Below are 13108 nucleotides of genomic sequence, written 5' to 3' on the forward strand. Positions count from 1 at the left end.
GCATACATAGGGTACCGTAATGTAGCGTGTAGCGCAGGGGATCACCTTCACTACAGTAGCAATCTCAATAGGGCTTATTTTCGGGGGAGGACTTATTTTAGAGGAATCTTACACAGTAAGGGGAGGGCTTATTTTCGGGATAGGTCTTATTATTGGGGAAACACAGTAGTTACTAGCCTAGCCCTCCGTTCTTTATCTACTTCCCACCTTGAGCCTACCAAAATATCGATCCACCCTTGCATTGGCCTAGCCCACCATTGTCTGTAGCCTCCAGCTACCTCCCACCCTTAATCACTCATTGACCTCATCTGACTTCTCCTGAAGACCCTGCCCAAACTCCTCCTCTAGACCACCCCTAGATTCCTCCCACAACCTTCGGTATATAAGACCCCATCTCATACCATGTGGTGTGAAAACGCCATAGAATAGTGAGAGCCCCATAGAATGCCACGTGGATGAGAGCGCCATAGAATGACCTAGCACAGACTTACTTACTCTGTGTCTAATGAAAGCGAACTTTTAATAAACTTTGCTTTTCTTTGGCTGAGAAGACTTGAGTGGAATTCATTCCATAGGACCCCGCGTGTTGGTATTTTGGGGTCTCCAGAGCAACCCTAACCCTTAGTGGGTAACCTCCTCAAAAGAGAGCAGGGGCTTCATCACGGCCAGAAGAGGAGAACCCTGGGGAAGATGCCGAGGTCCTGGTGTTCAATACTGCCAAGTGATTGGGGATGCGGCTGAGGAAAGGCCGGGGCCTTGAGCAAGCAGGAGATCATGAAGATGAATGATGAAATCAGAAGCCAGAGGGGAAGGAGGGTTTAATTTTTAAGAAAGGGAGTGCAAACAGCCTTTCTCTAGGGGTTTGGCTGGGGAAAAAATGATGACAACTTGAGGGCATGGGAGGGGTTTTTAAAGATAGAGGAGGACAGGGCATGTTCTAAGGCAGCAAAGGAAGGGCCTAGGAGAAGGATAGCCATCTCCAGCCCCTCGGGACCAGGTAGGCTGTTAGTATATGTTTAATTTTCATCGGAAAGGGCTAATGGTCTGGGAGTCGGCTAACTGGTTTCTAAAAGTTGGCCTGTGGCGGTCAGCAAAGGCCTCGGCCTCAGTTTCCCCATCTGTAAAATAGGAAGGAGGCAGGCTGGATCGGACTGCCCATGAACGTGGCACGTAAGCCTAGACAGGGAAGCATGGATCTGCAGAGAGGCGTGAAAGCGCCCTCTATAGGCTGCGAGGCCCAAGCCCACGGACCTGCGCACCCCAGGACTGGCCCCGCAGCGCCTCCCGGCGGTGATCAACGGAACTGCAGGGCCTCGCAACGCCCCGCCCCCAGCCCCCACCGCGGGAAAGAGAGAGGAGGGGGAGGCGGGCCTTCCGGCCGCGGCTCCGCCCACTCCGGCTGGGGCTGTAACGACGGTCGCGTCCTCTTTCGTTCGGTCCCGGCGGCCACTCTAGCTCCGCTTGTAGTCTGTCCCTCGACTTGTTGTGCGGCGGCAGATGAGCCTCTCGGCAGCCTGAAGAACTTGGTGAGCCAAGCTGGGCCCGGGTGGAGGAGCCTGCGGTCCAAGAGGGGCTTGGAGCCGGACGGACTACGGGCCACGCGGGGGTCCTTGGTCCTGAAGAGCTGGAGGGGCAACACGAGGTATGTGTGTGTGGTGAGGTGAAGGGGGGGGGTGGCCTTGCCTGAGAGGGGTTAGGGGCGGAGCCTGCGGGAGCGCGGGGGGGGGGGCCCGGGGGGGGGGGGGGGGGGGCAGGGTGGGGCTGGCGGGAACGCGCCTGGGGCCTGATAGGGGTGGAGTCTGGGGGCGGGGCTTGCGGGAGCGTGCCTGGGGCCTGAGAGGCGGGAGTGGGGCTTGCAAAAGCGCTTCTAGAGCCTGATAGGAAAGGGCTGAGATTTGAGAGAGCGTGCCTAGAGCCTGATAGGAGAGGAGGATGGGGGCGGGACTTGAGGGAGCGTGCTTGGATCCTGATAGGAGAGGGGTGAGGGCGGGACTTGGGGAAGCGTGCCTGGAGCCTGATAGGAGAGGGAGTTGGGGCGGGACTTGGAGATGCGTGCCTAGATTCTGATAGGAGAGGAGGTTGGGCGGGGCTTGCGGGAGCGCGCCCAGGTCCTGAGAGGCGGGAGCGGGGCTTGCTAGAGCGCGTTTAGAACCTGATAGGAGAGGGGTGGGGTCTGAGGTAGCGTGCCTGGAGTCTGATAGGAGAGAGCACTGGGGGTGGGACTTGAGGGAGCGTGTCTGGAGCCTGATAGGAGATGGGTGGGGCTTGAGGGGGCGTGCCTAGGGCTTGCTAGGAGGTGAGTTGGGGGCGGGGCTTGAGGGAGTGCTCCTGGGGCCTAATAGGTTGGGCGGGATTTGCAGTGCGGGCGGGACCCGACTGTGGGGGAGGGGGAGCTAACTCAGAATGAAAAGAGAAGGGATTAAGGGAGAGAATTCTGAGGGGTGGTGTCCGAGGTGTGAAGGGAGGGCACCTAAAGTTGAGTGGGGAATAGTTAGAGAGTATATTTAATGATGGATATAATGTTTTAACGATTGCTGATCTCCATATGTACATCGCCTTATTTCTTCCTCACCATAACGCAATCAAATGCTGCTGTCCTTATCCAAGTTTTACAGATGAGGAAACTGAGGCTCGGAGAGTTTAAATGACGTAGCCAAAGCCACACAGCTGGACCTTCCTGACCACCCAAGTCCCACTGTCCTCTGGCTGGTTGTGAATACCAGATTACATAATGTATGTCTTGTGCTTTGAAAACTTTACAAGGCCATGTGAATGTGAGTTATTGTTAGGGCTTACAAAATGCTTTCTGCAGTCACTTGGTGAAATAAGTAGTAAAAAGGGTGTTGTTTATGGTCTTTTGGTTTTGTTTTGGGGAGAAAAAAACATACTTGGAAGTTTTGAAGGGATTTAGCTAGGGGCATGGAGCTGGAATATGGCAGAGCCTGAATTAAGACCCAGGCCGCCCTACTCCCAATCCTACCTTCTTCCCATTGCTTCATACTAGTCATAGATTCTGTGTGACCTTGGACAAGTCAGCGAGGCAATGTCATACAGTAGAAAAAGCAATGGATTTTGAGTCAGAGAACTTGGGTTTCAATCCCAGCCCTTCCATTTACCATGTTTGTGACCTGTGCAAGTCATTATATCTCTTTGGACTTCAGTTTTTTCATCTGTAGAGATGAGGAGAATTGAACCAGAGGTCATTTCCAGCTCTAAATCTGATCCTCTAAGTGACTTCTCCCTTGGCCTTGGTTTCCTCATCTGTAAAATACTTGTTGGACCAGGTGATCTCTTAGGTCCCTTTCAGTTCTGATCAGCCTCTGTTCAGAAGGCACTTTCTATCTACAATAATATATAGTTTATGACAATTAGCATTTCAGATCAGAAGAGGACCTTGAAGAACTGGTCATTTTGGGATAGTGTCTCAGTCTTCAGACAGTGCTCCATGTTAGCAAAGACTTTGCTTCCTTATTGGACAAGGAACTCTCTGAGGCAGAGGTCTAATGTCATGGAACATTAGAGTGGATCTCAGAATGTAGAATTATAGAATGTTAGAGCTAGAGGAAATTTTTGAGATCATTTCACTTATCCTCATTATTTTACAGGTGATACTGGTCCAGAGAGGGAAAGATAATTGACCAAGGTGACAATGAATCAATGGAAGAGTCAGAACCAAGAGCAGATCTACTGCTGTCCCATCTCAGACTCTTTCAGTTATCAGGCTGCTTTCCCAAGCCTTGGTTGTTTTTTCTTCCAACTCTAGCTTGGATACTTGGTCTTGTAGAGGTTCAGAGCTCTTCACTGATGGGAAAGCTGAACAGAAGTCCAAGAGTGTCTCTAGTCATCTCTTCTTCCTCTTCCCTAGCAGAAGGAGGGGAGTGGTAGAGCTAGGGAGCTGGCCATCTACAGAGTGATGGGCCCTGAACTTTGTCCATAGTTTCTATCTGGATCATTTGTCCGAGAGAAGGAAAAGTTGATGTCAGAAGAAAGATAGGGAAAACTGTTTTCTTGTTTTCTCTTTGTGAGAAGATAGAATGAACTGAAAGCAGTATTGTATAGTGAGAAGAGTAGCAACTTGGGAGATACTGGAGCTAGGCTTGGATTTGAGTTCTGCCTGATAATTCCTAGGTACAGACCCTTGGACAGATCAGTTAAGCAGTAGGAGCAATTAAGCACTTATTTGTGTGCTTAATTTGTGTGCACAATCCCCAATCCCTGGGGATGTAAGTACTAAGAAGGAAACAATCCCTTATTGCAAAGAACTTGCATTCTGATGTCATCTAACCCTCTGTGAGCCTGAGTTTCTTCCTGCAAAATTAGATAATAATCCTCACAGCACGTAAGTCACGGGGCTCTTATTGGTAAAGCATTGTAGAAGGGTGAGATGATGATGATGATTGTTTTCTTTTTCTTTTTGGTTGATGAGCCTGCTGCCTAGGAGAAAGGAGATGATTTATTTGGATAAGAGTGTAGATGGCATGCTTATCAGATGTGCAGATTACATTAAACTAGGAGTGATAGTTAACATACTGCATGATAGGATCCAGAAATATCTTAACCACTTAGAACACTGGGCAAATTCCGATAAGATGAAATTGAATAAGGGTAAGTGGTAGTGTCTCACCCTGAAGTTCAGAAATCACAAGTACAGAGGTGTTTGTTTGAAGTAAGTAGCAGTTTGTCTGAAAAAAGATCCAGAGATTTTCGTAGACTGAAAGCTCAGCAGGAAGTAGCCTAAAAAAGCAATGATGATTTTCAACTGCATTGAAAGAGGTGTAGCTTCCCTGAAGAAAGAGGTGGTTCTCCTGCTGTACTGTGCTCTGGGCAGATCACACACATCAAGGCTGTCTCCCTTCACAGGTCCATACTGAGCACCACATAGGAGGACTGTTTACAAAGCTAGAGGAAGGCAGTTAGGATCTTAAATGGCCTTGATTACAAGGTATAGGAAGATCAGCTGAAGGAACTGGGGACATTTAGACATAGGAAGATCAGCTGAAGGAACTGGGGACATTTAGACTGAAGAGCAGATTCAGGGGAGACCTGACAACTCTCTTAAGGTATTTGAAGGATTGTCATGTGGAAGAGAGACTAGTTCTAGAAGGCCCAGAGGGCAGAACCAGGAGCAATGACCAGGAGTGCAGACAAGCAAATTTGAGCTTAATTTAAGGAAACACTAACAATTAGGTATCTAATGGTAGAGCCAACTACTTTGAGAGGTCTTTATGCAGAGGCTAGATAACCCCTTGTTGGGCATTTTGTACGAGGGCTTCTTTTTGGATGTGGGTTAGACTAGGTGACCTCTGGCATCCTTTCCAACTCTGAGATTCCATGATCCTTCCCATCTCACAGTTAGGAAAACTGAGGTCCATAGAGTACAAATGATAGACTACAGTTCTTTGGTGTCTTTGACTCCCAAGATTAAACATCCCCTGTGTGCAGAGCTCTCTTCTGGGCCTGATAGGGGAGACGATAAAGAATAGATTCATTCCTTCCCCTTAGGAATTTTTAGTCGGAGAAAAGAGCCAGATGGGCTTATACTTTATATAGAAGGAACAAGAATCGAGTCTGAGAATTTTCTGGCTCTCTCTTCCCAGGGATACTAGGGTGACCGACTCTACAGACTGTTCCTAAAGATGTTTGGCTCTTCACGTGGTGGTGTGCGGGGTGGCCAAGACCAATTCAACTGGGAAGATGTGAAGACTGATAAACAGAGGGAGAACTACCTTGGTAAGTGAAGTGGTCAAAAACATTGGGCATTGTCAATGGGCTGAATGTAGCTGGGATTTCAGAAGAAGAAAAGCTGACCACTGCTCCTTGGGAAACCTCCTGGGTGGGGGTGGGGTTGGGAATGAGGGAATGGAACATATACAGAATGATGTTATACATGAAAGAGATGAAAAATAAATGTTTTTACAGCTTACAATGTATTTATGAATGAGTGAAAAAAATCATTAACTAAATGCTTACAGTGTGTAAAGCTGGGGATTCACATAGAAAATCAGAGCAGGGGCTCTGCTCCCTTGGAGCTCCCATTGTACTAGGGAAAGACAACACACGTACACATAGGAGGGTGGAACAGCAAAGGAGATGGTAAGGCATCTTCTTTAGAATTATTTCTAGTTTCTGATGTTGAGCCATATGACAATGCCCAAGAACTTAGTGGAGAGAATTTGGCTGAATCTTCAGTCGTAGGTGTTCCTGAGCAGATGGGGCCTGCAGCACATGCTGGAGAGGCTGCCAGGTTGCATCTCCACAAGGATAGCTTCCCTGAACTCTGACTGGGGCGGTCTGAGAGGTGCTGCAGGAGCACTCTGATTTACCAGTAGTAAATGGGAGAGCGGAGGGGTCTTGGGGGTGTTGGAGACAGTGTAGTCTTCCGAGAGAGTACTCCAGTATCTTTGCCAAGAAAACCTCAAATGGGGTCACCAAGATTTGGACCCAACTGAAATGACTTAACAACAACAAAAGTATACAAAACCCTGGGCTAAGAGCTGGAGATACAAATAGAAAAGTAAAAGAGTCCTGCTCTTGGGGAGTTCCCATTCTAATGGGAGAGATAACATGCCGAAAGTTTTAGCTGCAAGTAGATAGAGAGGTCCCATGATCCTTGGTTGTGGGGGGGGAGGGGAGGCAAGGGTAAAGTTGATGGTAATGATCTTGAATGTCCTTTCCATTGATGAATGACATCACTTTCTGATGCTGAGCCCTTTGACAATGCCAAAGACTTTGGTGATAAGAACTTTCTTTTTTTGGACCTTTAGTCAATGTGGCTGTAGCACCTGCAGGAGCAGGTTCCTCTCGACAGGGGCTGCTTCCCCAGATGATGGCTGTGGACCTTATTCTAAAAGTGCAGCTCCCCCCAGGGGTCCGGCACTGCCTCTGATCAGGGACTGAGGGGTGGTGGTCAAGGTGGAAGTAGTTTGCGCTGGCCCATGCAGCCTCCCTTCTCTACCCCAGAATGCTTTGCTGCTTCAGTTGGGATGGCTTACCTGTTCTGTATGGCTGCAGGAGCCAGCCCATTCTTTTCCCCACCTCCATTCTCTCAGTCCATCTTCCACTTAGCTGCCAAAGGGGTCTTCCTGAAGCACAGGTCTGTCCCTATCACCCCCTGCTGCTCGGTGAGCTCCAGTGATTCCCTGTTATTTCCAGTATCAAATGCAGGACTCTGTTTGGCATTTAAAGCTCCTCATAACCTTTTCCTTTTCTACTTAGAAAAGTCACTTTATTTCTCTCCATGCCTCAGTTTCTCCATGTATCTTGGGGATGATGAAACTCAGGTGACGTCATCTGCAAATGACATGGGTTAGGGCTGTGTTCTGCAAAGCCTGTCCTTTTCCAAAGAATCTACATCGGTTCTTAACAGCTATTCCAAAAGAGAGGGCTTACAAATTTTTTTACTTCCAAGAAGGGGAGTGTCCAGGCTGCTGAGAAGAGGCTTTCTTAATGCGTTGCACAAAAGGAAATCTAGAAATTCTTAAAGGGACTTTGGGATGATTTCCTAAACTCTAGATTCAAGACCTTGGGATTTCCTTGAAGGAGAAGTTTGGGGATCATTCCTCTGCTCTCTTCTCTGCAACACCTAATCATTTCTGTGGCCTGAGGAGGAATCTGGGCTGGGAAGAGACCCTAGCTTTAGAATGCTTTGGAGGAATACCTAAAATAAGGACCATAGAGAGGGCAGCTGTGTGTGTGAGGGGGGAGGCGGTCCAGCCCCTGTGAAGGGGCACAGCCTTAGCTTCCCCCAGCCACTGCTCCATTGGTGACAAGTCCCTGGGCTGGAGCGACCTGGCCTTGAACACTCCTGACTCCTACACTGGCTGCCCCTCCTACCTGGAATGCTTTACCCTCCACATGTCCTCTTCCTGGCCATTCGTTCCCTCTTCTGTGAGACCCCTGGTAGGCTCCCCTTAATCTCAGAGCCTTCTCTCTGAGGCTCCCTGGGCTTTATCTGATACACATTTTGTTTTCATGTGGTCTCCCCCATTAGACGCTGGGCTCCTAGAGAGCAGGAGCTGGCTTTTGGCAGTGCTTGGTGCAGCATCTGGCACATAGTTGATATTTAATAAATGCTTGTTGATAGACTGACTTTGTGACCATACACCGGTCACTTAACCTCTCAGTGCTCCAGGGAACTTCCTGAGATGAAGTAGAGCAGTTGAGAATCTTCATTGGCAGCTCCCAACACCCTGCTTGATCCAGAATTAAGAATGTAGCAGCTTGGAGAGGCCTTGAGGATTCTCTGGTCAGATATCCCCATTTTATACATGAAGAAACAGGTCCTCAGCCAGGGGCAGGTGTGAGAGGCCGGGCCGTGACTCAGACCTGGCTCTTCTGGTCAGTAATGATCATTCCCTACATTCCTGGCACTTTTGTAAGGCCTTTTTGTAATCCTATAAATAGGTAATGTAGGTATTTTTACCCCCACTTTACAGATGAAGAAACTGAGGCTGAGAAAGGTGAAGTGACTTGCTTTTGGTTACAGATCTTGATTCCCAAACTAGTGATCTTTCTGGGATACTGTGTTGCCTCTGCTAAAGATGGCAGCAGATACCCAGGAGCGCGGCACCACCCACTGCACACAGGCCGCCGTTACACTTTGCTTATTCTTCCCAGGCTCTCATTTTCACATTTACCTCCCAGTGTTTTCTCTTCAGGAGCCACAGTGTGCAACTTATGGGGAGGTCCCCCTAGCCAGAGTTGTCCTCCCAGCTTTTCTGTGTTGGCCACAGGCAGCTTCAGGGCAGGAAATGCTGGTGCTCTCCTCAGAGACCTTGGCTATGGCTGTTGCCCTTCACCCTACCGAAGCCTAGCTCCCCTGCCTGCCACATGCGTACACACAGGAGGGAAGACAGTACAGGGCGTGATCGCCAAGCACCAATTCTAAGATTGTGGCATGTGGCCACCTTTTGCTGCCAAACCAACCCCGAGTGTCTTGTGGTTTTGCCAGACATACAGCAGTTTAAAGCATTCTTTTTTTTTTTAAGCAATTGGGGTTAAGTAACTTGCTCAAGGTTACACGGCCAGTTATTTCTGGGTGTGGTGCTACGTATCTGAGCCTGGATTCGATCCCCCAGGTCATCCCGAACACTGGGGGCGGGTGCTCTTACTTGCTGAGCCACCTGGCTGCCCCTTAAAGCATTCTTAATAGAACAGAGATATTCTTAGGCCTTAGAGTTGGATGGGGCCTTAGAAGTCCAGTCTGGTTTTCTTTTGCAGATTAGGAAGTGGGCCAAAAGAGAGGCAGTGATTTACCCCAGGTTACAGACCTGAAAAGTAGCAGAGCTGAATCTTGAGCCCAAAGGCAGTCTGTACGCTTCCCTCCGATGTCCAGTGAAAGCCTCATGTCTTCTGGGTCGCTTTCGCAGATCACTTCTGCCTGTAATCATTGTTGTTCTCCTTATCACTCATTTGGCATTAATCATAACCCTTGACTTTTCAGTTAATTTCTCAGGGGCATATTTCCTTCCCCCCCAGCTGAGGTCTTTCAGAGCAAAGTTTGGGTCTTGGACTTCTTTGTGTTTCTGTCTCCCTTTGTGCTGTTGCCCTTTTGGGGGAGGGGTAGTGGGGGGTGCTGAATGGAATAGAGGGGGTCTTGTGAGAGAAAAAAGGGTCAGTCACTGAGGGAGGGGAAATGGAGCAGGAGTTGGTGGGAGCTGCTTTCTTCCAGGGTAGTGGAGCTGGCAGTTTTCCTGTGGATTTAGAATAGGTCTGCTTTCCTCCAGGGAACTCCCTGATGGCCCCTGTGGGCAGGTGGCAGAAGGGCCGTGACCTAACCTGGTACGCCAAAGGCAAGAAAGGTGACGTGGCCCTGAGCCGAGAAGAGGAGCTAGCTGCCGTGCGCCAAGCCGAGCAGGAGGCCCTCCTGGCTGCTCTGTGAGTTCTGGGCCCCAAGATGGGTGGGGGATGTGCGCGGGTGTGCACGCTTGGGTGCGGGGGATGTGCGCGGGTATGCACACGTGGGTGCGGGGGATGTGCGTGGGTGTGCACGCGTGGGTGTGGGGGTAGAGTGGTGGCTACTCATAGACTAGTCTGAAGAGGAGTTTTTCCTACCCTGAACCCAGCCAGGGAGAGAAAAGAGAGAATTCTGCATTGGGAAGTCCATTCCAGCTGCTGTGTTCTATGCTCTAAGGTCCCTTCAGCTTCTGACATTGGTGTTTTAAGTTCCCTTTCACTTCTGACATGTTGTGTCCCTTCTAGTTCTGTCATTCTGTCAACATTAGCAAGTATATTTAACCCAGAGTTGGGCTGTTTTTAAGTTGTGTTGGGGAAAGAGGAGGGTTGAAGAAAGAGCAGGATCCCTGGTGGAGGTGGGTGGAGAGATGATAACAAAGCACAGAAGGCAGAGCCTCTCAGTTTTTATTTTACTTACTTTTTCTCTGCCAAGGACCTGCATAGCCCTTGGGCTGGAAAGGACAAGAACAGTAGGAATTTGATTCTTGATATAAATCAGGAGCTAGTAAGAAAGCCTTTAGCTGTCCTTGATAAATTCCAGTTACCTGGTCCAGGGGAGCTATATCCTGAGGTACTGAAAGAATCAGTAGATGGGGTTGCTGGGCCACTGCCAGTGATATGTGAAAGGTCACAGAGAGCAGAGCTGGCCCCAGAGGACTAGAGCAGGGCGGGTGTTCTGATCTTCTAGAAAGGGAAGAGAAGAGGTTGCAAAGCATAAGCCACTGAGCTTTGGTTCCTGGGCAGATCTAGAACTTATCATTAAAGAGATGGTTAGTGAACATATAGAAGGGAAAACCACAATGTCATCAAAAACAGGTTATGTACTCCACATGTACAAAAATTTTTATAGCAGCTCTTTTTGTGGTGGCCAAGAACTGGAAATCGAGGGGATGCCCATCAATTGGGGAATGGCTGAACAAGTTGTGGTATATGCATGTAATGGAATACTATTGTGCTATAAGAAAGGAGGAGCAGGCAGACATCAGAGAAACCTAGAAAGATTTGTATGAACTGATGCTGAGTGAGGGAAGCAGAACCAGGAGATCATTGTACATAGTAACAGCTACAGTGTACGGGGGCTGATTTTGATAGACTTGGTCTTTCTCAGCAATGCAAGGACCTACAATTCCAAAGAACACATGATGGAAAATGCCACTCACATCCAGAGAAAAAACTATGGAGTTGGAATGCAGAATGAAGCATGCTATTTCCTTTTTTGTTTTGTTTTATTTTGCTTTTTTTTCTTTCTCATGGTTTTTCCTGTTTGTTATAATTCTTCTGTGACTAATATGAAAATGTGTTTAATAATGTATGTGTAGAGCCCATATCAGATTCCGTGCTGTCTTGGGGAAGGGGGTGGGGAATTTGAAACTTATGGAAGTAATTGTTGAAAACGAAAAATAAGTAACTTAATTAAGAAAAAAAAAGTTATGTCAGAATAACCTTTTTTTTTTTTTAAACTGGTTAGGGAAATAGTCTAGGTAGCAAGTCTCTTAAATATCATTTACTTATTACTAAAGCATTTGATATAGGATTTCATACCATGATTGTGAGGAAAATGGGTCTGGACTAGACAGTAATAAAACTAGATGGATTCTGATTTGGGTGAATGACTGGAATCAGGCCTTAATGGCCTTATGGGACTGTGGCAGGAGCTCTGCTGTGGAGGGCCCTAGGGATTTGTGTTGGGTCTCATTCTGTTTAACATCTGTGCCTGTGACTCGGATAAAGGCACAGACGGTGCAGCACTGGGAAGGCTCACCTGAATGACACTCAGGATCCAGCAAGATCTCTACTAGCTAGCACAGTGGACTGATTGAATAAGATGAAATTTAATTAGAATAAATATCAAATCGTACAATTATGAGGTCTTTTTAAAAATTATTTGAGGATCGGGGACACGTGGTTAGAAGTTTGTCTGAAAAAGATTTGGGGGGCTCACTGGACTGCAGCCTCCATCATTATGTCAGCCACGTGATGGGACAGCCCAGAACACTAGCATCAGGATCCTGGACTAGCTCCTAGGAATAAGAAGGTGGTGTAGTTCCACTGGCCTCTTCACTGACCAGAACGTAGCTGGGTGGTGGGTTTGGCTTGGGGCACCACAACTTAGGAAGGACATTAAGGAGCTAGAAAGTGTCCAGAAGAGGGCACCCAGGATTATGTGGGGCATCCCAGGATTATGTGGGGCATCCTTGCCCCATGAGGCTAGCTGGAAGTGGGCATGTGTAGCCTGAAGAAGAAAACAGCTAAGAGGAAGGTGGTAGATGTCTTCGAGTCTTTGAAAGCCCACCATATGGAAGAGAGATTAGACTTGTTTTGGTTCCTCTTAGTTTTGGCTTCTTGGGGCAATGTGTGCTAGCTGAAAGGGAAGTCAGATTCAGGCTTGATGGCAGGAGAAACTTGCTAAGAATGAGAGCTTCCCACAAGTGGCATGAACTGCCTGGGGAGGTAGTGGGTACACTCTCATAGAGAGGCTGAATGACCACTTAACTGAGTATATGGGGAGCAGGGGGAGGGGATTCTTCTCTTGATCATGGGTTGGATTAGATGGTGCTGAGGTCCTTGCAGTGCTAGAATTCCATGATTCTTTTTCTTGATTTTCTCACTCTGATTTCTTCTAGAGGCTACAAGAATGTGAGGAAGCAGCCCACAGGACTAAGCAAAGAGGTAATCTGGGAGGAGAGGGTAAGAAGGGATCCTCTCAGGAGAGATTGCTTCCATTTAATTCTGGGTTGGGGCAGTTTGGGGGCAGGGCTTGTGCCCATCCACACATCCCCTTGGTTTGGGGAAAGGAGGATTTGTAAACAGTGAGTGTCCACAGCAAATGGATTGTCTCACTTTGGAGTAGACCTTAACCTGATGCAAAGTAGGAGAACGATTTTGGTCTGCAAGTCTATAAATCTGCTGACACACACAAGGGAGGTGGGGTGGGCATAATGAAACAGAGTGAGATCTGGCCAAGTAAGCCAGGAATTGTAGGTCGCTCAATGAGACAATTGTTGGGTTTAGAGAAGATGAGCATGACCTTATCTGTTCGTTGGGTCTGGGCAGACTGCTTTGCTCTGGGTTAGAGAACAACAGTAGGTAGGGAGGTGGGGGTGGGTGGGAAGGAATGGGAGTGGGGGTGGGTGGGAAGGAATGGGAGTGGGGG

General features: G+C 48.2%; 1 protein-coding gene across 4 annotated transcripts in view; it reads left to right on the forward strand.

Annotated features, from left to right (window-relative positions):
- Positions 1–1347: 1347 nt before the first annotated feature.
- CUNH1orf35 (chromosome unknown C1orf35 homolog) overlaps positions 1348–13108 on the forward strand; it is a 23161-nt gene continuing 11400 nt past the window's right edge. For 2 of the 4 annotated variants that reach the window (XM_069095882.1, XM_069095883.1), the window contains exons 1-5: positions 1348–1642; positions 2608–2774; positions 5598–5730; positions 9726–9876; positions 12579–12624. In XM_069095882.1, the coding sequence (XP_068951983.1) occupies positions 5637–5730; positions 9726–9876; positions 12579–12624 (291 nt within the window). In that variant the 5' untranslated portion in view covers positions 1348–1642; positions 2608–2774; positions 5598–5636. The remainder of the gene's footprint in view (positions 1643–2607; positions 2775–5597; positions 5731–9725; positions 9877–12578; positions 12625–13108) is intronic. The other 2 variants (XM_069095886.1, XM_069095884.1) reach the window with 2 other exon arrangements.

This window comes from Petaurus breviceps, unplaced genomic scaffold (assembly GCF_028583685.1).
Source record: "Petaurus breviceps papuanus isolate PSGF00001 unplaced genomic scaffold, PetGlider_PUasm1.0 227, whole genome shotgun sequence".
Classification (NCBI taxonomy): domain Eukaryota; kingdom Metazoa; phylum Chordata; class Mammalia; order Diprotodontia; family Petauridae; genus Petaurus; species Petaurus breviceps.